The 26884-nt window shown below is 49.2% G+C and overlaps 1 protein-coding gene across 2 annotated transcripts in view; it reads right to left on the reverse strand.

Annotated features, from left to right (window-relative positions):
- URB1 (URB1 ribosome biogenesis homolog) overlaps positions 1–26884 on the reverse strand; it is a 158766-nt gene that overhangs the window by 44218 nt on the left and 87664 nt on the right. For both annotated transcript variants that reach the window (XM_069760845.1, XM_069760844.1), the window contains exons 27-29: positions 26103–26213; positions 25959–26022; positions 19307–19475 (exon numbers count right to left, since the gene is read on the reverse strand). In XM_069760845.1, coding sequence (XP_069616946.1) covers positions 19307–19475; positions 25959–26022; positions 26103–26213 — 344 coding nt within the window. The remainder of the gene's footprint in view (positions 1–19306; positions 19476–25958; positions 26023–26102; positions 26214–26884) is intronic.

A 26884-nucleotide genomic window follows, 5' to 3' on the forward strand; every position in this document is an offset into this window, starting at 1 on the left:
TTTTCGGCCTTACTAACTATGTTACTATGTTACTAATGGCGGCCGTAACAGACTACGTTACACCGCGCTTATGCCGTGGTGTAACGTAGTCCGTCTAACGGACTGCTTAGACGCAGTGTGAACTAACCCTAACCCTAGTGGGGCAAAGATAAAAAAATTTTTTTTTATTTTTTTATTTTGATCGCTGTGATAGAACCTATCACAGCGATCAAAATGTACTTGTAACGAATCTGCCGGCCGGCAGATTCCTCGGGCGCACTGCGCATGCGCCAGCCATTTTCCAATATGGCGGCGTTCATGCAGCAGCCAGATGGACACCACTAGGGACACGGGAGGTCGGTAAGTATGATGGGGGGGGGGGGGATCAGACAGCAGGGGGTGGGGGTGAATCGGACAGCGGGGGGAGCGGACAGGAGGACGGAGGGGAGCGGAGGACATGAAATGACAGGACGGAGGACCGGAGGGGAGGCGATCGGTGGCGGTGTCAGATCACGATCTCCAGCCATGGCTGATGCTATTGCAGCATCGGCCATGGCTGGATTGTAATATTTCACCAATTTTCATTGGTGAAATATTACTATCGATCTGATTGAAAGTGAAACGTCACTTTCAACAGCCAATCAGAGCGATCGTAGCCACGGGGGGGGGGGGGGGGGGCCGAGTTTTGAAGCCACCCCCCCTGGGCTAAAGTACAACTCCTCCTGTCCCTGCAGGCCGGGGGGTGAAATTACAGTTAACCCTTTCACCCGGCCTGCAGGAGCCCAATCCGGCCATGATGCATATGCTGCGTCACAGGTCGGATTGGCACAGGTTTTCATGACGCATATGGTGCGTCAAGGGTCGGGAAAGGGTGAAAGGCACACGACCAGTATTCCCTGGTCTTAAAGGTGCATGATCAATCCGAGGAGCCCTCCGCCGCCGACCCCAGCTTATCCCAGAGTACCTAGTTCCCCTCAGTAGACCGTCAATGACCGCAATCCATGGTTCTCTGACCAAGAGATTGAATCCCTCCGTGTACCCTCTGTGGCTCTGAGTGCTCGCAGGACCGATATACATGGTCCCTAGCCTACATGGGAGCCGTCGGCTAGCAGGGGCCGCAAGTACTCTAGAAACGTACAGGTGTCTAGAAACATACAGGCATCTAGAAAAACGGAAGTTTTCGTTTCCTGCTCTCTCACAAATGATTTGATGACAACAAGGCTCTGAATATGGATCGGATATTGCCTGGACTTGCCAGAGCTTCAGAGAAGGATGACTCGCCAATTTATACCATCAACCAATCTCGGTACATTGACGAGGACTCTGGTTCTGCTCTAGACTATGCAGTGTCCCTCATAAGGAGACTAAACTCCCTCGTAGAGCCATTCAGTCCGGATAAGCGATTCACTGGACAGAAGCCTCTACGTGGGATGCCATGCCTGGTCTGATTTTTAAGGGCGACTGGTCCTTTAAAGGGCACCGATCTCCCCACACCATCAACAGACGAGCACACGGAGTTTCGCCTCCATGTATTCTCTTCTGCATCCAGGCCTAACGTCAGACAACCTGTCCTGTCCACCCCGAGAACCTGAACTCTGTGGCTGTACAGAGGTACCCTTTTTGGCGTACGAGCACCCCCCTCTGCATCACCACTATTTAGCGGATGATGCAAGAAGGCAGACAATTCCTCTCCACTTGCCTGTTAAGAGGTTGATGGATCGAGTCTTCCTAATTTTTATCTCTGCACCGTCAAAGGAGAGCGGCGATGGCAAGAGACTATGACCTGCTGGATGCAGCCGCGCATTCTGCCACTTGGCATATTAACCGGGTAGAATCTCCTGTGGTATACCTACCAGTATCCCTGCCCGATGTATCATCAGTTAAAAATGCCACGGACTGTCAGATACCAAATCTGGTTCGTTCTGTCTTGCGGCTTCGGGTTCAGCGCTCTATCCTCACTAGCCGCCGCATGGATTGCTAGAGCAATGGTCTCCTGGCTGGAGACCTTAACTACCTTGATTCACACCAGTAACCTTTTCCCGAAGACAGAACAACTGCCCAATCAAATCTTTTGAGCGGGAGACTGACAAAGGATTGCATAAGGGTTGTCCACGACAGTCTAGATCTAAGGGATCTTGGTTCCAAAAAAGGGAACGAAAAGTAAGACCGATCCTGGACCTCAAACTTCTAACAACCTTTGACAAGGATCTCCTTCTTCGGATGGAGTTCCTCCACTCAGCCATTACTTCAACAGAAGAAGGTGGAGTTTCTAGCATCGGTCGACATTCGGGATGCTTACCCTCTTCAAAAATTCCATCGCTTTTCCATTCGTGAACAGCATTTTCAAGTCACGACCTTGTCCTTCGGGCTTGCTACCGCACCCAGAGTGTTGGCAAGGGTCATGGCGGATGTCATGTTTCTCTTGCACCCTAGAGGTGTGCGCGTTCTGCCCTGTTTGGTCGACTGTCTAGCCGCCCTTCCAGGACTACGCTGAGTCGTCTATATCACTTGCGATACCCTCTCACCTGGGCTGTCAGCTAAACTTAGACAAGTTGTCCTCATTTCCAGCCCAGCAGATACCCTTTTTGAGGATGATCCTGCACACTTACAGAGGATGGTATTTCTCCCTCGAGACAAGGTCATGGCCCTTCAACAGGGAGCTCGCGCACTTGATTACTCATCCCCTCATTTCATTCGATTTGCTAGGAGGGTTCTGAGATCTATCATTCAGTGATCTCGGCAGTATATATCCCAGAAATAGAACTCTGGACGGCAAACAAATTCAGCCGTCAGGGTTCCGCCTCTACTCAGTGGAAACGTCACCCCGAAGTTTTCCATCAGATCTGCCTTCACTGGAGCTCTCCAGTTGTAGATCGGATGGCGTCCAGACTGAATGCCAATGTACTCGAGTTCGTGGTTCGGCCTCGAGATCCAAGAGCCATCGCACGGCATGCGCTGGTTCTTCCGTGGTACCAGTTTCCATAACTCCCCTTCCACTACTTCTGAAAGCCTTTCAGAAGCAAAAAGGGGTCCAGTGATCCTCCGAGATCCACACTGACCACGTCAGTTTTCTGTTTGCGGAGCTAGTATCTTTTCGCCTTATTGCAGCAAAACTGCAAGTAGGGACTTTCTCACAGGGAGTTTTCACACGTAGTTCTTCCCTATCGCATACCATTAGATCATTGGGACCTTAGTGGTCCTAGGAGTCTTACAGTAGACTAATTTTCATCCGGGCAGACTTTACTATCAGGGAAGGTCGCCCTTTTTTCTCTGCGATATCCTCACCCTGACGAGTCTTCGGAGCTAGCTGCTCTGTTCTTTCAGACTTTTTTCCCTTATTACCTTCAAGGCAAGGTTGTCCTCAGGCCATCCCCATCCCTTGTTACCAAGTCCACAAAATGGAATGAGTTCCTCATATTCTGGATAAAGGGAGTGCTCCGAGTAGATACGTCTCGAGGACGGCGTCCTTCCGAAGGTTGGACGCTTTATTTGGGCTTCCTGACGGTAAGAGGAAGGCTTCCTGACGTTCTCAGGAAGGGTTTAGCCGTTTCATCGGCCATGTTAGCCTGGTGGATTCATTTCACCATCCAGGAGTCCTTCCGTGCTAGATGTCTGCCTATCTCCCTGTCTATCGAGGGTTCTAGGCACCAGGCGTCGGCAAGGCACGCCTGCAAGTTTGCGGATTCGTCCAGTCCGCATGCATTCTTGAAGCACTATAATGCCCACACTTCCACAGAAGTGACTCTGGGCAGGCGGACTCTGCAGGCCGCGGTGGTGCACTTGTAAGTAGCGGTTACACAGGGCCTGATCTGATGTTGCCCCCACCCAGGGACTGCTTTGGGATGTCCCACAGTCTGTGTCCCCCAATGAGGCGAAGGAGAAATAGGGATTTTTGGGAATTCACCGTAAAATCCTTTTCTCCTAACCATTCATTGGGGGACACAGCTCCCACCCAGTTATTAGCTTACGCTTGTTTTTATAATCTGACATGATATACTCTCATATATAATATGACATGCTATACGCTCGTATGTTGTTATTGATCTCCTGCTTTTGCACTGAACTGGTTAGCTGAGAGCCAGCAGCAGGGTGTATACTGCAGGGGAGGAGATAACTTTCTTTGTATCACTTAGTGTCAGACTCCTAGTGGCAGCAGCAGCATACACCCACGGTCTGTGAACCCCAATAAATGGCTCGGAGAAAAGGATTTTACGGCGAGTACACCAAAATCCCCACTTTCTTTTTTTTTTTTTAATATCGTTGAAATGGTGGGAAAAAAAATAAAACACAATTCTGACATTGATTTGTGGGAATTACGGTGTACATTTTGTGGTAAAAATTACCTCTCAATATGATTCTCCTCATCAATACGATTCTGGCGATATCCAAACATATCCAGTTTTTTTATTACTATTTTAGTGGTAAAAAAAAAAAAATCCATCTTTGCAAAAAAACAAAAAAAAACGTCGCTGTGTTGCCATTTTCAAAAATCTCACACACACAAAAACACAGCATGTCAGTTCTAGCAGCACTTTTCATCCATTCTAATGGGAGTGGGAGAAAAATGCAAGGGAAAAAGAAAATAAAAAATTGCGCCAAAAATGAAGTACTTTTTTTGTGCAAAAAAAATAACCCATTTCGAAATGTTGCATATGAACATACCCTAAGAATTGGTAGATGATCCTAGGGGGAAGGATCCTCAGTGATTAATACGTTCTCCTCTATCAATAAGATACAACTAGTTGGCCCGTGCAAAATTTTTGCACATTGGTTGTCCGGGGCGCAGGCAATTTCAGGAAAATCAAGCTGGTCAAATGTTAATGTAGTTAATGAGATGGTGAACACAGAGAGGTATTTATATATGTAGGTTGGTAATACAACAAATTGGTTTGATAAGTAGAGGCTAAACAAATGTCTTGAGGTTGTGGTGCCATCTGCAGGTTATTGTTTTTTTCTGCAGATTTCTGAAAATGAATGTTTAAACTGTATTATTGATCAAATCGTGAATGTGTGATTTGCTTGTGTCTTTTCTTGCTGAAGGGGGGAAGTTTACCTTTCATGGTGTATTATTTGTGTGTGGGGGGCGAAGTAATCACTGAAAAAGCAGTGCATGTTTACAAATGTGTTTGCATGTGACTCATCTGAAGTGAAGTGTGCAATCCTCGAATTTGCCTGAAAATAGGCTGGGTAAGCACTTCGGCAAGCTGGAAAAACCCCAAGGCAAATGCCACCTGCAGGTAATTATAGTGCTTTGGAACAAAGCACTATATTGTAATCCGAACATGGTTAACTTCTTATTCTTATTATTATTAGGCTTTTTTCCGCAATTAATGCGGCCCGAACCGCTGCACGCACAGACTCCAGTGAGGTGTCATTTCAAAGCCAGCGTCCACGAGAGGTGTGCTAAGTATTTTTCGTGTAGATCCGATTTGTAGTTTTTTTAAAAATCGCATTTAAAAAAAAAAAATTTCCCATAGGAAATAATGGCGAACTTTCCATTACCCCCAACTTGACCTTCCAAAGATGGCAGCTATGCACATGTACGGTGTCCAATTTAGGACAAGATCATTTATCAAAAGTCAAACATCAGAATAAAGTGACTATGACACCCTCTCATCCCGTGTGTGAAAAGTGCACCCCCGGTCCCGTGGGTGAAAAGTAAGTGCACCCCAGTCCCGTGGGTGAAAAGTAAGTGCACCCCCAGTCCCGTGGGTGAAAAGTAAGTGCACCCCAGGTCCCGTGGGTGAAAAGTAAGTGCACCCCCGGTCCCGTGGGTGAAAAGTAAGTGCACCCCAGGTCCCGTGGGTGAAAAGTAAGTGCACCCCCAGTCCCGTGGGTGAAAAGTAAGTGCACCCCAGTCCCGTGTGTGAAAAGTAAGCGTACCCCCGGTCCCGAGTATGAAAAGTAAGCGCACCCCAGGTCCCGTGGGTGAAAAGTAAGTACACCCCCGGTCCCATGTGTGAAAAGTAAGTGAACCCCCGGTCCCGTGTGTGAAAAGTAAGTGCACCCCCGGTCCCGTGTGTGAAAAGTAAGTGCACCCCGTCCCGTGTGTGAAAAGTAAGTGCACCCCCGGTCCCGTGTGTGAAAAGTTAGTGCACCCCCGGTCCCGTGTGTGAAAATAAGTGCACCCCCGGTCCCGTGTGTGAAAAGTAAGTGCACCCCCGGTCCCGTGGGTGAAAAGTAAGTGCACCCCCACTATCGTGGGTGAAAAGTAAGTGCACCCCCGGACCCGTGGGTGAAAAATAAGTGCACCCCCGATCCCGTGGGTGAAAAGTAAGTGCACCCCGTTCCCGTGGGTGAAAAGTAAGTGCACCCCCGGTCCCGTGGGTGAAAAGTAAGTGCACCCCCGGTCCCGTGGGTGAAAAGTAAGTGCACCCCAGGTCCCGTGGGTGAAAAGTAAGTGCACCCCCGGTCCCGTGGGTGAAAAGTAAGTGCACCCCCGGTCCCGTGGGTGAAAAGTAAGTGCACCCCCAGTCCCGTGGGTGAAAAGTAAGTGCACCCCAGTCCCGTGTGTGAAAAGTAAGCGTACCCCCGGTCCCGAGTATGAAAAGTAAGCGCACCCCAGGTCCCGTGGGTGAAAAGTAAGTACACCCCCGGTCCCATGTGTGAAAAGTAAGTGAACCCCCGGTCCCGTGTGTGAAAAGTAAGTGCACCCCCGGTCCCGTGTGTGAAAAGTAAGTGCACCCCGTCCCGTGTGTGAAAAGTAAGTGCACCCCCGGTCCCGTGTGTGAAAAGTAAGTGCACCCCCGGTCCCGTGTGTGAAAAGTAAGTGCACTCCCGGTCCCGTGTGTGAAAAGTAAGTGCACCCCGTCCCGTGTGTGAAAAGTAAGTGCACCCCCGGTCCCGTGTGTGAAAAGTTAGTGCACCCCCGGTCCCGTGTGTGAAAAGTAAGTGCACCCCCGGTCCCGTGGGTGAAAAGTAAGTGCACCCCCCGGTCCCGTGTGTGAAAAGTAAGTGAACCCCCGGTCCCGTGTGTGAAAAGTGCACCCCCGGTCCCGTGTGTGAAAAGTAAGTGCACCCCCCGTTCCAGTGTGTGAAAAGTAAGTGCACCCCCACTATCGTGGGTGAAAAGTAAGTGCACCCCCGGACCCGTGGGTGAAAAATAAGTGCACCCCCGATCCCGTGGGTGAAAAGTAAGTGCACCCTGTTCCCGTGGGTGAAAAGTAAGTGCACCCCCGGTCCCGTGGGTGAAAAGTAAGTGCACCCCCGGTCCCGTGTGTGAAAAGTAAGTGCACCCCCGGTCCCGTGTGTGAAAAGTAAGTGCACCCCAGTCCCGTGTGTGAAAAGTAAGCGTACCCCCGGTCCCGAGTATGAAAAGTAAGCGCACCCCAGGTCCCGTGGGTGAAAAGTAAGTGCACCCCCAGTCCCGTGGGTGAAAAGTAAGTACACCCCCGGTCCCATGTGTGAAAAGTAAGTGAACCCCCGGTCCCGTGCGTGAAAAGTAAGTGCACCCCCGGTTCCGTGGGTGAAAAGTAAGTGCACCCCCGGTCCCGTGGGTGAAAAGTAAGTGCACCCAAGGTCCCGTGGGTGAAAAGTAAGTGCACCCCAGTCCCGTGGGTGAAAAGTAAGTGCACCCCAGTCCCGTGTGTGAAAAGTAAGCGCACCCCCGGTCCCGAGTGTGAAAAGTAAGCGCACCCCAGGTCCCGTGGGTGAAAAGTAAGTGCACCCCCAGTCCCGTGGGTGAAAAGTAAGTGCACCCCCGGTCCCGTGTGTGAAAAGTAAGTGCACCCCCGGTCCCGTGTGTGAAAAGTAAGTGCACCCCCGGACCCGTGTGTGAAAAGTAAGTGCACCCCCGGACCCGTGTGTGAAAAGTAAGTGCACCCCCCGTTCTGTGTGTGAAAAGTAAGCGCACCCCCAGTATCGTGGGTGAAAAGTAAGTGCACCCCCGGACCCGTGGGTGAAAAATAAGTGCACCCCCAGTATTGTGGGTGAAAAGTAAGTGCACCCCCGGACCCGTGGGTGAAAAATAAGTGCACCCCCGGTCCCGTGGGTGAAAAGTAAGTGCACCCCCGGTCCCGTGTGTGAAAAGTAAGTGCACCCCCGGTCCCGTGGGTGAAAAGTAAGTGCACCCCCCGGTCCCGTGTGTGAAAAGTAAGTGAACCCCCGGTCCCGTGTGTGAAAAGTGCACCCCCGGTCCCGTGTGTGAAAAGTAAGTGCACCCCCCGTTCCCGTGTGTGAAAAGTAAGGGCACCCCCACTATCAAGGGTGAAAAGTAAGTGCACCCCCGGACCCGTGGGTGAAAAGTGCACCCCGTTCCCGTGGGTGAAAAGTGCACCCCCGGTCCCGTGTGTGAAAAGTAAGTGCACCCCCCGTTCCCGTGTGTGAAAAGTAAGGGCACCCCCACTATCGAGGGTGAAAAATAAGTGCACCCCCGATCCCGTGGGTGAAAAGTAAGTGCACCCCGTTCCCGTGGGTGAAAAGTAAGTGCACCCCCGGTCCCGTGGGTGAGAAGTAAGTGCACCCCCGGTCCCGTGTGTGAAAAGTAAGTGCACCCCCGGTCCCGTGTGTGAAAAGTAAGTGCACCCCCGGTCCCGTGTGTGAAAAGTAAGTGCACCCCCGGTCCCGTGTGTGAAAAGTAAGTGCACCCCCGGACCCGTGTGTGAAAAGTAAGTGCACCCCCCGTTCTGTGTGTGAAAAGTAAGCGCACCCCCAGTATCGTGGGTGAAAAGTAAGTGCACCCCCGGACCCGTGGGTGAAAAATAAGTGCACCCCCAGTATTGTGGGTGAAAAGTAAGTGCACCCCCGGACCCGTGGGTGAAAAATAAGTGCACCCCCGGTCCCGTGGGTGAAAAGTAAGTGCACCCCGGGTCCCGTGGGTGAAAAGTATGTGCACCCCGGGTACCGTGGGTGAAATGTAAGTGCACCCCGGGTCCCGTGGGTGAAAAGTAAGTGCACCCTCTGTCCCGTGGGTGAAAAGTAAGTGCACCCCCGGTCCCGTGTGTGAAAAGTAAGTGCACCCCCGGTCCCGTGTGTGGAAAGTAAGTGCACCCCCAGTCCCTTGTGTGAAAAGTAAGTGCACCCCCGGTCCCGTGTGTGAAAAGTAAGTGCACCCCCGATCCCGTGTGTGAAAAGTTAGTGCACCCCCGGTCCCGTGTGTGAAAAGTAAGTGCACCCCCGGTCCCGTGGGTGAAAAGTAAGTGCACCCCCGGTCCCGTGGGTGAAAATTAAGTGCACCCCCGGTCCCGTGTGTGAAAAGTAAGTGCACCCCCGGTCCCGTGTGTGAAAAGTAAGTGCACCCCCCCGTTCTGTGTGTGAAAAGTAAGTGCACCCCCACTATCGTGGGTGAAAAGTAAGTGTACCCCCAGTATCGTGGGTGAAAAGTAAGTGCACCCCCGGACCCGTGGGTGAAAAATAAGTGCACCCCCAGTATTGTGGGTGAAAAGTAAGTGCACCCCGGGTCCCGTGTGTGAAAAGTAAGTGCACCCTCGGTCCCGTGGGTGAAAAGTAAGTGCACCCCCGGTCCCGTGTGTGAAAAGTAAGTGCACCCCCGGTCCCGTGTGTGAAAAGTAAGTGCACCCCCGGTCCCGTGTGTGAAAAGTTAGTGCACCCCCGGTCCCGTTTGTGAAAAGTAAGTGCACCCCCGGTCCCGTGGGTGAAAAGTTAGTGCACCCACGGTCCCGTTTGTGAAAAGTAAGTGCACCCCCGGTCCCGTGTGTGAAAAGTAAGTGCACCCCCGGTCCCGTGTGTGAAAAGTAAGTGCACCCCCACTATCGTGGGTGAAAAGTAAGTGCACCCCCACTATCGTGGGTGAAAAGTAAGTGCACCCCCACTATCGTGGGTGAAAAGTAAGTGCACCCCCGGTCCCAGGTGTGAAAAGTAAGTATACCCCCGGTCCCGTGGATGAAAAGTAGGTGCACCCTCGGTCCCGTGGGTGAAAAGTAAGTGCACCCCCGATCCCGTGGGTGAAAAGTTAGTGCACCCCCGGTCCCGTGAGTGAAAAGTAAGTGCACCCCCACTGCTATATGTGAAAAGTGCACCCCCGGTCCCGTGTGTGAAAAGTAAGTGCACCCCCGGTCCCGTGGGTGAAAAGTAAGTGCACCCCCGGTCCCGTGGGTGATAGTAAGTGCACCCAGGTCCCGTGTGTGCAAAAGTAAGAGCGCCCCCGCCCTCCAAATTGGACCCAGAGTGACCCTGCCCACCAAATCAGACCCAGAGTAGCCCCGCCCACCAAATCGGACCCAGAGTTGCCCCGCCCACCAAATCGGACCCAGAGTGGCCCCGCCCACCAAATCGGACCCAGAGTGGCCCCGTCCACCAAATCGGACACAGAGTGGCCCCGCCCACCAAATCGGACCCCCAGGGGCTCCGCCCGCCAAATCGGACCCCGAGGGGCCCCGCCCGCCAAATCGGACCTCCAGGGGCCCCCGCCCACCAAATCGGACCCCCAGGGGCCCCGCCCAGCAAATCGGACCCCCAGGGGCCATGCCCACCAAATCGGACCCCGAAGGGCCCCGCCCACCAAATCGGACCCCGAGTGACCCCGCCCACCAAATCGGACCCCGAGTGACCCCGCCCACCAAATCAGACCCAGAGTGGCCCCGCCCACCAAATCGGTTCCTATGGTGCCCCGCCCACCAAATCGGACCCAGAGTGGCCCCGCCCACCAAATCAGACCCAGAGTGGCCCGCCCACCAAATCGGTTCCTATGGTGCCCCGCCCACCAAATCGGACCCAGAGTGTCCCGCCCACCAAATCGGACCCAGAGTGGCCCCGCCCACCAAATAGGCCCTTGAGGGGCCCCGCCCACCAAATAGGCCCCTCAGGGGCCCCGCCCACCAAATAGGCCCCTGAGGGGCCCCGCCCACCAAACCAGCGCCTGAAGGGCACCCAAGTGTTAAAGTCTTGCAGGGGCAGCCCGGGCACCATTCCAAAGCACTATCTGTAGTTCCTTCAGGAAATACCCATCTAGTTTGACCTTTGAAATGGTGTATCCTGTGTGTGTCAGTGGAGTGTAAACGGAGCAAGTGTGCAATTTTGCATACGTGACTCACCTGCAGTGAAATGTGCAATCCTCTAATGTGCCTGAAATCGGCTGGGCAAGGAGTTCGGCAAGTTGAAAAACCCCCAAGGCAAATGTTAGGATTTGTTTGTGATATCTGTAAGCAGCTTTGTGGTAGTGTGCTTTGGGGTAGTGTGGTGCCACCTGCAGGTCATTTTTCCTTACTGCAGGTTTATGAAAATTAATATTTAAACTGTATTTTGTGATCACATCGTGGATGTGTGCTTTGTTTGGCTATTTTTTGGCTGAAGGGGGCAAGTTTACCTTCAAATGGTGTATCATTTGTGTGTGTGGGTGCAGTATGAACAGAGATACAAAGTAGTCACCGAAAAAGAGTGTTTAGAAATAATATAGAAGGATTTCAATAACCCATTTAACCCCTTAGTGACGGAGCTAATTTTGACCTTAAAGGGAACCTATCAGCAGGATTGTGCTCAGTAACCTACAGTGTCAGGTTGGCGCCGTTATACTGATTACAATGATACCTTGGTTGATGAAATCAGTCTTGTGGTTGTTGTTTAATCTTTATTTGTAGTTTTAGTTAATGAGATTCTCGTGCTTCGGGGCGGCCTGTGGGTGGCCTGTGGGCGGGGTCTTCATGTGGTGCTCTGATTAGCTATTCATTTGTATGGCTTCTGACAGGACACTGATCCCTCAGTCACCTGCCCACGGCGCCTGCGCTGTAAGAAGATACGGCGGGATAATATTCCCGTTTTCATTGTATTTAGACATATAATTTTGTTTTAAAAAAGAGGAAAAAAAATCTAAATGGTGCCAGCATCCACGCCTAAACAGTAGCATCTATCGCGTTCCGATAGATGTCACTGTGCAGGTGCCATTTTGCAAGAGAAATAAAAATAGGCTCCATGAAGCTGGTGGTACCTGCGCAGTAGCATCGTTCTGATAAATGAAGCCTAATTTTTTTTTTTTTTATCTACCAAAATGGCACCGCCAGCACCAACTTGATGGAGCCCAATTTGTTTTTTGTCTCTAGACAACAAAACTATACATCTAAATAAAGTGCATAGAAACACATGCAGCCGCACACTCTGGTCCCCAGTGCCGGATATTGATACGAGAGACTTGCACGTGTTTATCGCATCACACTCGCAAGTGTGACCCCGGCCTAATTGAAAACTACAAATAAAGATTAAACAACAACCACAAGACGGATTTCATCACCAGGTATCATTGTAATCAGTATAATGACGCCGACCTGACACTGTGGGTTAGTTACTGTGCACAATCCTGCTGACAGGTTCTCTCTGACTTTGAACCAGTTACAGAAGAAGAAGTAAGCAGGCTCCTTGCATCTTCTCGCCCGACCACTTGCACCAGTGACCCCATTCCGTCACATTTCCTCCAGTCCCTTTCCCCGGCTGTCACCTCTCACCTAACAAAAATATTCAACCTTTCCCTCACTTCCGGTATTTTTCCCTCCTCATTTAAGCATGCCATCATACATCCATTACTTAAAAAACCATCCCTCGACCAAAACTGTGCCGCTAATTATAGACCTGTCTCTAATCTTCCCTTCATCTCTAAACTCCTCGAACGCCTGGTCCACTCCCGTCTTACCCGCTATCTCTCAGATAACTCTCTTCTCGACCCTCTTCAATCTGGTTTCCGCTCTTTACACTCTACTGAAACTGCCCTCACTAAAGTCTCTAATGACCTACTAACAGCTAAATCTAATGGTCACTACTCCATGCTAATTCTCTTGGATCTCTCTGCAGCATTTGATACTGTGGATCATCAGCTCCTCCTCACTATGCTCCGCTCCATCGGCCTCAAGGACACCGTTCTCTCCTGGTTCTCCTCCTATCTCTCTGACCGATCCTTCACTGTATGTTTCGCTGGTTCCTCCTCCTCTCACCTTCCCCTTACTGTTGGGGTTCCTCAAGGATCAGTCCTAGGCCCCCTCCTCTTCTCTTTGTATACTGCCCCTATTGGACAAACAATCAGTAGATTTTGTTTCCAGTACCATCTCTATGCTGACGACACCCAACTATACACTTCTTCTCCTGATCTCACGCCTGCCTTATTAGAAAACACCAGTGATTGTCTTACCGCTGTCTCTAGCATCATGTCCTCCCTCTATCTGAAACTAAACCTGTCAAAAACTGAACTCCTCGTGTTTTCTCCCTCTACTAACCTACCTTTGCCTGACATTGCCATCTCCGTTTGCGGTTCCACCATTACTCCAAAGCAACATGCCCGCTGCCTTGGGGTCATCCTTGATTCTGACCTTTCATTCACCCCCCACATCCGATCACTGGCTCGCTCTTCTTACCTGCATCTCAAAAACATTTCTAGAATTCGCCCTTTTCTTACTTTCGACTCTGCAAAAACTCTTACTGTTTCACTTATTCATTCTCGTCTGGACTATTGTAACTCTCTACTAATCGGCCTCCCTCTTACCAAACTCTCCCCGCTCCAATCTGTCCTGAATGCTGCTGCCAGGATCATATTCCTCACCAACCGTTACACCGATGCCTCTACCTTGTGCCAGTCATTACACTGGTTACCCATCCACTCAAGAATCCAGTACAAAACTACTACCCTCATCCACAAAGCACTCCATGGCTCAGCACCACCCTACATCTCCTCTCTGGTCTCAGTCTACCACCCTACCCGTGCCCTCCGCTCCGCTGATGACCTCAGGTTAGCATCCTCAATAATCAGAACCTCCCACTCCCGTCTCCAAGACTTTACACGTGCTGCGCCGATTCTTTGGAATGCACTACCTAGGATAATACGATTAATCCCCAATCCCCACAGTTTTAAGCGTGCCCTAAAAACTCATTTGTTCAGACTGGCCTACCGCCTCAATGCATTAACCTAACGATCCCTGTGTGGCCTATATTAAAAAAAAAAAAAAAAAAAATTAATTAACTGGTTCATGCAGCTTTACATGAACACCCAAGCCTTACACTATGGCTGGTCCGAATAACTATAGCAATTGTTACCATCCACCTCTCGTGTCTCCCCTTTTCCTCATAGTTTGTAAGCTTACGAGCAGGGCCCTCACTCCTCTTGATATCTGTTTTGAACTGTATTTCTGTTATGCTGTAATGTCTATTGTATGTACAAGTCCCCTCTATAATTTGTAAAGCGCTGCGGAATATGTTGGCGCTATATAAATAAAAATTATTATTATTATTATTATTTAATGACCAGCGATTCTGAGACTGCTTTTTCGTGACATATTGTACTTCATGATAGTGGTAAATTTTTGTCAATATGATTTGTGTATTTTAATGAAAATATCGAAAATTTGACAATTTATTTATTTTTTTGCAATTTTAAAACTTTGGCCCTTGGATCCCGGGATCTGGATATGTACTGGGAAACCTTGTGGTTTGCTCGGGAGGCCATTAGGTCGACGTCTGGCACGCCCCACCTTTGGCAAATCTGGTCGAAGACAGCAGGGAGAAGAGCCCACTCGCCTGACATGAGCCCCTGACCGCTGAGAAAGTCAGCTTCCCAATTGTCCATCCCTGGGTTGTGGACAGCTGATATGAAGGGAACGTGGTTCTCCGCCCACTGCAGAATTTTTGGCACCTCTGTCATGACTTGCTTGCTGCGAGACCCTCCATGATGGTTTATGTAAGCCACAGCTGTGGCGTTGTCCGACCGGTTTTCCCGAGAGGAGGGACTGCCAGCGGAGGAGGGCTAGAAAAATAGCCCTGATTGATCGGGAGGCGTGCCTCTTGAGCAGTCCAGCACCCGTGGGCTATGAGGTGGAGAAAGACCGCACCCCACCCCTGGAGACTGGCATCGGTGGTGATGACCTGCCAGCGGAGGGGGAGAAATGATCTCCCACGCAGAATGGAAGTGGATAACGTCCACCAAGTGAGAGACTGTCTCACATCGAGAGGGAGGAGAACTGGGCGGTCTAAGGAGAGTGGATTCCTGTCCAAAAACTGACAGAAGGGCCAGCTGGAGAGGGCGAGAGTGGAACTGAGCATAAGGAACCGCTTCCATGGAAGCGACCATCTTGCCCAGAACCCTCATGCCGAGCCGTAGTGGTAGAGGGGTAGGACGCTTTTGGACTTTGATGCCCTTCTGGAGAGAGAGGAATTTCTCCCTTGGGAGGAAAACCTGAGCCTGAATGGTGTCGAATTCCATGCCCAGGAATTCTAGACGCTGGGTCGGAATCAAGGTGGACTTTTGTTCGTTGATTATCCAACCGAGGCGGGTTAACGTGTCCAGAGTGATCTGGAGACTGTGACCGCAGTCACAGCGAGACGGACCCTTTACGAGGAGATTGTCGAGATAGGGGATTACGAGAATCCCCTTCGACCGAAGGATGGCCATGACCGCCGCCATTACCTTCGTAAAGACTCTGGGGGCGGACGCCAAGCCGAAAGGAAGAGCTGTGAATTGGAAATGCTGGTCCTGGATTGCAAAATGAAGGAACCTCTGATGCTGAACACAAATCAAAATGTGCAGATACGCATCCTGAATGTCCACAGAGCACAGAAATTCTCCCGGTTCCATGGAAGCGATCACCGAGTGCAAGGACTCCATCTTGAAGTGCCAAATCCGGAGGTGGCGGTTTAACCGTTTGAGGTCCAAAATCGGGCAAAGAAAGACGTCTTTTTTTTTCGAAACTACAAATAGATTTGAGTAAAAACCGGAAAACCGCTGGTTGGAAGGTACTGGGAAGATTACTTGAAGGGAATCGACTGCCTGAAAAAGCCCTGGGACATGGGAGGGCTTTTTTGGTGGGCGGGAGAGGTAAAAACGTCGTCCTGGGGACTACGAAAATTCTATTTTGTAACCTGATGTGACCATCTCTCTGACCCAGGCGTTGTCGACTACCAATGACCAAGGCTCTGTGAACAGGAGAAGCCTGCCTCCCACCCTGGAAAGATTTTCAGGTGGGGGTGACCCGTTATTTGGAAGAAAATCTCTGGTCGCGAGAATTGGAAGATTTGTAGGAGCGGCCTTTAGCTCTCCAGTGAGGGGTAGGCCTGAAAGAAGGCTTCCTTCGGTCCCTTTGAGTGGAAGACCGGTCATGCTAAGAGGCCCCACCTGAGGAGGCGAAGGAGCGAAAGGAATGGGGTCCCTTTCTATTGAAGGGACGCCTAGGCTTAGATTGTGGAAGAGAAGTGCTCTTACCGCCCGTGGCGTCCAAGATCATTTGGTCTAGCTGCGCTCCAAAGAGCCTGGATCCCTGGAAAGGCAAACCTGTGAGGGATTTTTTGGAAGCGGGATCTGCATTCCACGCCTTCAGCCAGAGGACACGGCGAATGGCGACAATATTGCTGTTTGCCCTTGCAGAGCAAGCAGCCGCATCCAGAGAAGCATTCAGAAGGTACTTTCCAGCCAGTGAAATCTGATCTGCTAAATCCACTAGCTCCTGTACGGGAGCCAAAGCTACAATGCCTCTGCGTAGGGTTTTGGCCCAGGCCAACACCGCTTTCGCCACCCAGGTAAAGGTGAAATTGGGGCAGAGAGAGGTACCAGAAGCTTCAAAAGCTGATTTGGTTAGAGCCTCAATTTTTCCGTGGGGTCCTTTAGAGACGCCACGTCAGGAATGGACAGCACTGTCTGGGAGGATAACCTAGACACAGGTGGATCTTCCTTAGGAGATTCGGACCATTTGCTAAGAAGGTCTGCAGCAAACGGGTATAAAATGTCTAAACGGTTCCTCCCTGGAAAACGTTTACCAGGGTGTTCCCAGTGTCTAGATGTAGTGTTATCAAATTCCTTATGATTAGGAAAAACTCTAGAAGGATGCTTCATCCGTTTGAAAGAAACGGAGATGTCCTGAGAAGCTGCCTCTTCCTCCTTAAGCTCAAGCATTTCAATAATGGCTGAGATAAGGCTGTCAACCATATCCCTTATCTCAACCATATCCTGCGTTGCGGAAGTCTGATCTGCATCTGAGTCAGAATCCGACAGAGGATACATCTGACCCGACGTCTGCCTGCGAAGAGGGGGGAGCGGGTAGAGAGCGGTATTTCGGCTGACACAGCTGGCTCCGGAGAATTGGATGAAGAACTAGACAGAAACCGCTTTCTGGTTCTTTTCTCAAGTTGGCCCCTGTGAGGGTCTTGGACAGGTGTGAGCGAATCGCTGTGAGAAGCGTTCGTGGCACTGGTCAGCAGTGGAATACGTTCTAGTACCTGCTCCTCCCCATACCTGAAGCAATATGTCAGCAGGCGATGTTGCCTGGGGGAAAATCAGCCGGGGTTGGAGAATAGCAAATAAATCTACAGATCCGGCAAAAGCGCAGTTACACTGTGTCCCCCACCTAGGGAGAGTTATTCCAGAGTATGCGATGCACAGGAGGCAGCTGGCCGGGAAAGCGCAGGCTGCGAGCATCTGCTTGTGAAGAGAATGCGCCAAACAGTGGGGCGTGGCCGCAGAAAAGAAACCAAGCGCCCGATAGGCCGGCAGGGAAAAGGAGGGTGTGGCCCGCCGGAGCTGCAAGCGAGACGTGTCCAGTGCGGTGAAGAAGAAGGGGCGCGGCTTCCCGGGTCAGACACTTGCCAGAAAGGAATATGGTGGAAAAAGCGCGCTGTGAGGAAAGAGGCGCGAGATTTAAATAAAAGAGCGCCCGATGGCCCCCGAATCCCCTAGCCCGGTAACGGTGCTCCCGTGCAGCGGCGAGTGCTGCTGGATAATAAGGTTAAATGCCCCTGCATGGAGATTGCGACGATGCAGGGACTGGGAGGGGGGCTGCTGTTGCTTGAAGATCTTCCTACCTGAAGATGAGGAATGCATCAGGATCCCTTGATGGCAGAAAGGGTCCTGGGAGATGTGGTCCTCCTTCCCGCGCTATATCAACCAGCGCAGAAGACGGCGTCAACCCCTTAAAAGGGGGGAGGTGACCGCCGTCTTCCTCTCAGCCCACTCCGAGGAGAGGGATGAGGGGGGGATAAAAAGGCAAGGACTGGCCACCGAATGTAAACATGAACACCCCAGGGTGACATGAAACAAAGTCCTGCCCAGCGGTTCCGAGAGGGTGCAATATGGGTGATACCACACTGCTTTCTTGGTCGCTTAATGCGGGGAATCAGGGTGAGAAGAGCTGCACCCTGTAACCCCCAGAAGTGTATGAAACGAAAGGGAAAAAGATTAATAAACACACACAATCCCTGAAAGAAAAAGAAATGCGGATCTGGTGTTAGATCCAGGTCTGCCTCCTACAGACACTAAGCAAAAAAGGAGTTGCCTGGTGCCTGTCGGAGGGTGTATACTGCCGGGGAGGAGATATTTTTCTTTATTTTCATAGTGTCCGCCTCCGAGCGACAGCAGCATACACCCGTGGTTACCTGTGTCCCCCAATGAGGCGAGAAAGAAAATAAATGTTATGTCTAAAATCTTGCCACATGTAGTCAAAAATGTCCCTGATCGTATCCTCCAGGGGCTCGGCTACCCCTGACCCCATGAAAATTTTTGGACTCTAGAGGGCGCTATAGAATTATTCCAGATAAGGCTCCTTAGCGGCCACCGTTTTAATGCGTATCTGAGGAGTTAAAGCTTTCTACAACTCGATGTTTACTCGAGCAGCATAACATTCACGTTCACAAGTTTATGATTATTATTAGGGTCAAGTCCTGACAGGTCCAATATTTCACACCGATCTACAAAACCCCTCAAAAAACTAGTCAATAATAATGCAACAATCTACAATACTGCGCTCTTACGCAAGTGTCCCCTTGCTTACTGACTGCAAATCATGAAAACAAGTACAGGCAGACACAAAGGACTTGTTACAAAGCACAGTACAATATTTCTATCTCACTCCAGAGCTGGATTCACATCAACACTGCTAAGTACTACCTAGTACTGCTATAAAAACAACAGCATGGAGGACATTATATCTGTGTGCTACAGAACGAAGAGCAGGAATCCCTCTCTGCGTGCTATGCAGTGCAAGAGAGACATATCAGCTAGTCTTTTCCCTACAGCTCAGAGTCAATAGCAAATTAATGCCCGTTTTACATATCCCATGTTTCATGGTCCGTCCTTGGATTGGCATTGCACGGTCTGGCAGTGGGCCTCCTGACCCCAACATGGCAACCACATAGTTATATATGAGGCTGTTGAGTTCAGGTCACGAGATCTCTCGTCTGTCCGTGCACAGATGTGTGAAACCGACAGAGCATGCAGAGGGGAGAAAGCTGGTAAAAATGCATAGTAAAAAAAAAAGTAATAGAAAAGGCCAGAAGTAGCGTTATGTACACCGAAAGACTCCTGAAAAGTTGCCTGAAACTATAATTACCCTTTAAAAACATGTAAAATTGCTTTACTTTACACAGCACATATTCGCTGGAGTCCATTTTTGGACACTAGGATACAGCACAGTACCTCTGCGGTCAGTTTCCGGTGCAGCGGAAAGTTTAGGATAGTTTTCATCATCTTCTCCCTGTCTAACAAGGTGAGAATTTCCTCCATGCTTGGCTGCTGCCATAAGGATTTTCCCAAGCTCTTCCTGGTTTTGTGATGCTCCACAGCAGCGGGGCCCCACAACAGCAACCTACAGGGAGGGAAAAGGGGGACGAGGTCTGGTACCATTTACTCCAAGGCCAAAACCAGTCACTAAGTTACAGGGAACCTGTCACTAGATTCATGCTGCCCAAACCACGGACAACAGGAGAAAATATCGTTTGAAACTTCTCTGTAGGGAAAGACCCGACTCGTCCGACGACTTCTACTGCCGGCGACCCGACTCGTCTGACGACTTCTACTGCCGGCTTCACTATCCAGTGATTGACAGGTCGCGTCCTAGTGTGTACAAAAGGAGAAACCTGTCAATCAACCGGTGCAGGGCCAAGTCATCGGACTAGTCAGGCCTATAGCTTCCCGGCCAATTTTTAAAACTATGCCCCGATTCATCATCATTTCCATTTCTGCAAAATTCTGGAATAATTTCCTCTTTTTTTTTTTTTTTTTTTAACCCCTTCATGACCCAGCCTATTTTGACCTTAATGACCTGGCCGTTTTTTGCAATTCTGACCAGTGTCCCTTTATGAGGTAATAACTCAGGAACGCTTCAACGGATCCTAGCGGTTCTGAGATTGTTTTTTCGTGACATATTGGGCTTCATGTTAGTGGTAAATTTAGGTCAATAAATTCTGCGTTTATTTGTGATAAAAACGGAAATTTGGCGAAAATTTTGAAAATTTCGCAATTTTCACATTTTGAATTTTTATTCTGTTAAACCAGAGAGTTATGTGACACAAAATAGTTAATAAATAACATTTCCCACATGTCTACTTTACACCAGCACAATTTTGGAAACAACATTTTTTTTTGCTAGGAAGTTATAAGAGTTAAAATTTGACCAGCGATTTCTCATTTTTACAACGAAATTTACAAAACCATTTTTTTTAGGGACCACCTCACATTTGAAGTCAGTTTGAGGGGTCTATATGGATGAAAATACCCAAAAGTGACACCATTCTAAAAAATGCACCCCTCAAGGTGCTCAAAACCACATTCAAGAAGTTTTTTAACCCTTCAGGTGCTTCACAGCAGCAGAAGCAACATGGAAGGAAAAAATGAACATTTAACTTTTTAGTCACAAAAATTATCTTTTAGCAACATTTTTTTTATTTTCCCAATGGTACAAGGAGAAACTGAACCACGAAAGTTGTTGTCCAATTTGTCCTGAGTACGCTGATACCTCATATGTGGGGGTAAACCACTGTTTGGGCGCACGGCAGGGCTTGGAAGGGAAGGAGCGCCATTTGACTTTTTGAATGAAAAATTGGCTCCACTCTTTAGCGGACACCATGTCACGTTTGGAGAGCCCCCGTGTGCCTAAAAATTGGAGCTCCCCCACACGTGACCCCATTTTGGAAACTAGACGCCCCAAGGAACTTATCTAGATGCATAGTGAGAACTTTGAACCCCCGGGGGCTTCACAAATTGATCCGTAAAAATGAAAAAGTACTTTTTTTTCACAAAAAAATTCTTTTAGCCTCAATTTTTTTCATTTTCACATGGGCAACAGGATAAAATGGATCCTAAAATTTGTTGGGCAATTTCTCATGAGTACACCGATACCTCACATGTGGAGGTAAACCACTGTTTGGGCACATGGTAAGGTTCGGAAGGGAAGGAGCGCCATTTGACTCTTTGAATGAAAAATTATCTCCATCGTTAGCGGACACCATGTCGTGTTTGGAGAGCCCCCGTGTGCCTAAACATTGGAGCTCCCCCACAAATGACCCCATTTTGGAAACTAGACCCCCCAAGGAACTTATCTAGATGCATATTGAGCACTTTAAACCCTCAGGTGCTTCACAAATTGATCTGTAAAAATGAAAAAGTACTTTTTTTTTCACAAAAAAATTCTTTTCGCCTCAGTTTTTCATTTTCACATGGGCAATAGGATAAAATGAATCCTAAAATTTGTTGGGCAATTTCTCCCGAGTACGCCGATACCTCATATGTGGGGGTAAACCACTGTTTGGGCACACGGCAGGGCTCGGAAGGGAAGGCGCGCCATTTGACTTTTTGAATGGAAAATTAGCTCCAATTGTTAGCGGACACCATGTCGCGTTTAGAGAGCCCCTGTGTGCCTATGCATTGGATCTCCCCCACAAGTGACCCCATTTTGGAAACTAGACCCCCCAAGGAACTTATCTAGATGCATATTGAGCACTTTAAACCCCCAGGTGCTTCACAGAAGTTTATAATGCAGAGCCATGAAAATAAAAAATAATTTTTCTTTCCTCAAAAATGATTTTTAGCCTGGAATTTCCTATTTTGCCAAGGGTAATAGGAGAAATTGGACCGCAAATGTTGTTGTCCAGTTTGTCCTGAGTACGCTGATACCCCATATGTGGGGGTAAACCACTGTTTGGGCGCACGGCAGGGCTCGGAAGGGAAGGCACGCCAATTGGCTTTTTAAATGGAAAATTAGCTCCAATCATTAGCGGACACCATGTCACGTTTGGAGAGCCCCTGTGTGCCTAAACATTGGAGATCCCCCACATATGACCCCATTTTGGAAACTAGACCCCCAAAGGAACTAATCTAGATGTGTGGTGAGGACTTTGAACTTCCAAGTGCTTCACAGAAGTTTATAACGCAGAGCCATGAAAATAAAATAAAAATTTTATTTTCTCTAAAATGATTTTTTAGCCTGCAATTTATTATTTTCCCAAGGGTAACAGGAGAAATTTGACCCCAAAAGTTGTTGTACAGTTTCTCCTGAGTACGCTGATACCCCATATGTGGGGGTAAACCACAGTTTGGGCACATGTCGGGGCTCGGAAGTCAAGTAGTGACATTTTGAAATGCAGACTTTGATGGAATGCTCTGCGGGCGTTACGTTGCGTTTGCAGAGCCCCTGATGTGGCTAAACAGTAGAAACCCCCCACAAGTGACCCCATTTTAGAAACTAGACCCCGAAAGGAACTTATCTAGATGTGAGGTGAGCACTTTGAACCCCCAAGTGCTTCACAGAAGTTTATAACACAGAGCAGTGAAAATAATAAATACGTTTTCTTTCCTCAAAAATAATTTTTTAGCCCAGAATTTTTTATTTTCCCAAGGGTTACAGGAGAAATTGGACCCCAAAAGTTGTTGTCCAGTTTCTCCTGAGTACGCTGATACCCCATATGTGGGGGTAAACCACTGTTTGGGCACACGTCGGGGCTCAGAAGGGAAGTAGTGACTTTTGAAATGCAGACTTTGATGGAATGGTCTGCGGGCGTCACGTTGCGTTTGCAGAGCCCCTGGTGTGCCTAAACAGTAGAAACCCCCCACAAGTGACCCCATTTTGGAAACTAGACCCCCCAAGGAACTTATCTAGATATGTGGTGAGCACTTTGAACCCCCAAGTGCTTCACAGACGTTTACAACGCAGAGCCGTGAAAATAAAAAATCATTTTTCTTTCCTCAAAAATGATGTTTTAGCAAGCAATTTTTTATTTTCTCAAGGGTAACAGGAGAAATTGGACCCCAGTAATTGTTGCCCAGTTTGTCCTGAGTACGCTGATACCCCATATGTGGGGGTAAACCACTGTTTGGGCACATGTCGGGGCTCGGAAGTCAAGTAGTGACGTTTTGAAATGCAGACTTTGATGGAATGGTCTGCGGGCGTCACGTTGCGTTTGCAGAGCCCCTGGTGTGCCTAAACAGTAGAAACCCCCCACAAGTGACCCCATTTTGGAAACTAGACCCCCCAAGGAACTTATCTAGATATGTGGTGAGCACTTTGAACCCCCAAGTGCTTCACAGACGTTTACAACGCAGAGCCGTGAAAATAAAAAATCATTTTACTTTCCTCAAAAATGATGTTTTAGCAAGCAATTTTTTATTTTCTCAAGGGTAACAGGAGAAATTGGACCCCAGTAATTGTTGCCCAGTTTGTCCTGAGTACACTGATACCCCATATGTGGGGGTAAACCACTGTTTGGGCACACGTCGGGGCTCGGAAGGGAAGGAGCACCATTTGACTTTTTGAATAAAAGATTGGCTGGAATCAATGGTGGCGCCATGTTGCGTTTGGAGACCCCCTGATGTGCCTAAACAGTGGAAACCCCTCAATTCTTACGCCAACACACCCCTAACCCTTATCCCAACTGTAGCCGTAACCCTAACCACAACCCTAACCGCAACACACCCCTAACCACAACCCTAACCCCAACACACCCCTAACCCTAACCACAACCCTAATTCCAACCCAACCCTAACCCTAAGGCTATGTACCCACGTTGCGGATTCGTGTGAGATTTTTCCGCACCATTTTTGAAAAATCCGCAGGTAAAAGGCACTGCGTTTTACCTGCGGATTTCACCTGCGGATTCCACCTGCGGATTCCTATTGAGGAATAGGTGTAAAACGCTGCGGAATCCGCACAAAGAATTGACATGCTGCGGAAAATACAACGCAGCGTTTCCGTGCGGTATTTTCCGCACCATGGGCACAGCGGATTTGGTTTTCCATAGGTTTACATGGTACTGTAAACCTGATGGAACACTGCTGCGGATCCGCAGCGGCCAATCCGCTGCGGATCCGCAGCCAAATCCGCACCGTGTGCACATAGCCTAATTCTAAAGGTATGTGCACACGCTTTGGAAAACGCTGCGGATCCGCAGCAGTTTCCCATGAGTTTACATTTCAATGTAAACCTATGGGAAACAAAAATCGCTGTACACATGCTGCGGAAAAACTGCACGGAAACGCAGCGGTTTACATTCCGCAGCATGTCACTTCTTTCTGCGGATTCCACAGCGGTTTTACAACTGCTCCAATAGAAAATCGCAGTTGTAAAAATGCAGTGAAATGCGCAGAAAAACCGCGGTAAATCTGCCATAAATCCGCAGCGGTTTAGCACTGCGGATTTATCAAATCCGCTGCAGAAAAATCCGCAGAGGACCAGAATACGTGTGCACATACCGAAACCCTAATCCTAACCCTAACCCTACCCCTAACCCTACCCCTACCCCTACCCCTACCCCTAACCCTACCCCTACCCCTAACCCTAACCCTACCCCTACCCCTACCCCTACCCCTACCCCTAACCCTAACCCTAGTTCTAACTCCAACCTTAGTGAAAAAAAAAAAAAATTCTTTATTTTATTATTGTCCCTATCTATGGGGGACAAATGGGGGGGGTCATTTACTGTTTTTTTATTTTGACCACTGTGATAGATTATATCACAGTGATCAAAATTCACATTGGAACGAATCTGCCGGCCGGCAGATTCGGCGGGCGCACTGCGCATGCGCCCGCCATTTTGGAACATGGCGGCGCTCGGGGAAGAAGACTGACGGACCCCGCCAGGATCGGTAAGTATAAGGGGGGGAGATCAGGGCACAGGGGGGGGAGATCAGGGCACGGGGGGGCGTCGGAGCACGGGGGGGGAGGGATCGGAGCAAGGGGGAGAGTGATCGGTGTGCGGGCGGGTGGATCGGTGTGCAGGGGGGGGGGATCGGTGTGCAGGGGGGGTGGTTCGGAGCACGGGGGGGGATCGGAGTGCGGGGGGGTTTGATTGGAGCACGGGGGGGTGTGATTGGAGCACGGGGGAGCGGACAGGAGGACGGGGGAGCGGAGCACAGGACGGAGGGGAGCGGGCCACAGATCGGGGGGCTGGGGGGGCGATCGGTGGGGTGGGGTGGGGGCACATTAGTATTTCCAGCCATGGCCGATGATATTGCAGCATCGGCCATGGCTGGATTGTAATATTTCACCATTTTTTTAGGTGAAATATTACAAATCGCTCTGATTGGCAGTTTCACTTTCAACAGCCAATCAGAGCGATCGTAGCCACGAGGGGGTGAAGCCACCCCCCCTGGGCTAAACTACCACTCCCCCTGTCCCTGCAGATCGGGTGAAATGGGAGTTAACCCTTTCACCCGATCTGCAGGGACGCGATCTTTCTGTGACACAGCATATGCGTCACAGGTCGGATTGGCACCGACTTTCATGACGCATACGCTGTGTCACAGGTCGGGAAGGGGTTAATCGACTTTTGTATTTGTGCTCTATTTTCTACACGTTTTGCATCGTTATATATATATATATATATATATATATTTTTTTTTAGTAAAATACGACTTTTACCAAATGACTCTTTACATTCGGCTCAATCACATGCCAAATTTACAGACAAACGCCCCTACCCCCTTCCCCTGGAAAAAGGTTTTGAATTTGCCTCATGTTTAGACAACCGTGCGACTTTACAAAACTGGTTTTCGCAAAAAGATTTAGCGACTTATTGCTAGAAAGCATTATTGATTTTGCGGCAAATTTATGAACCGAGTGCGCCATTTTGAAGAATTTGGAGCAAATCAAACAAAAAACGTAAGCAAATACAAGACAAAACAAAAAAAAGTGACTTGAAGAACTTCGAGATGATGAATCAGGGCCTATGTTTTCTCTGCAGCCGCACAGCCAGGCTCTACTGCTGCTGTCCGTGCAGTGACAGGTCCCGACAGTCTGCAGAAAGCGCCCTCTAGTGGCGGCATGCACAACTTTATTTCATACATTTTGGGGCATTACCTGAAGTCAGTGAGGCTTAGATTATTCTGCTCATAAGCCCGGAGAAGGAGAAGGATTTTCTGATCTAGGATAAAACCATATAATTTCACACGGACATATTAAACATCTATATAACCACAACGAGCAGTCACATTTGGGCCGTACCTGTGACACCGAGGGTGGCTCCATAAGCCCCAAGCAAGGCTGCAAAATGGTTTTTGTCGCAAACGGACGGACAGTTCGCGACGATGCTTCTCAATAGATCGGTCAAGCTTTCTGCAAGGTAAACAACACATTGGGTTCAATGTACCAGCAGAGGCCAGGATGGCACGCCATGTTGTATGAAGGCGCTCAGAACAGATTCAGGACCAGGCAATCTGCCATTTTTGTGCTTTCCCGTTAACCCTCTGAGATAAGGACACTGGAGGCTGTAATTATGTATATAAAGGGGCTTCTAGGGCCCTGTGCACACAGTAATGTCCTGAGTTTTTTGAATGGAAACTGAGCAGAAACTCCAAGTTTTTGAGAAGGATTTGCAGACTTTTATGTTCCAAAAACTCAGTGTCCACAGAGCCTTACCGCTATATACCACTGCAGCAAAATATGGGGGAATGCTACGACCCCTAGGTGCCAAAACAATCGGACGTTGTATAGACACCTAGGTCTCAAAATGAAAATTACCTATTGCTTGAATTAGGTTATTGTGTTACATGCATTTTTTTTTTTTTTTTTTTAAGTTTGGGATTTTTTTTTCAGATTCTTAAAGGGAACCTGTCAGCAGTTTTGGCCGATATAAGATACGGCCACTGTCTTTCAGGGCTTATCTACAGCATGCAATAATGCTGTAGATAAGCCCCCGATCCGACCTGAAAGATAAGAAAAATACGTTTTATTATACTCACCCGGGGGTGCGGTCCGATGGGTGTTGCAGGTCCGGCACCTCCCAT

The sequence above is a fragment of the Ranitomeya imitator genome, chromosome 3 (genome assembly GCF_032444005.1).
Source record: "Ranitomeya imitator isolate aRanImi1 chromosome 3, aRanImi1.pri, whole genome shotgun sequence".
NCBI lineage: Eukaryota > Metazoa > Chordata > Amphibia > Anura > Dendrobatidae > Ranitomeya > Ranitomeya imitator.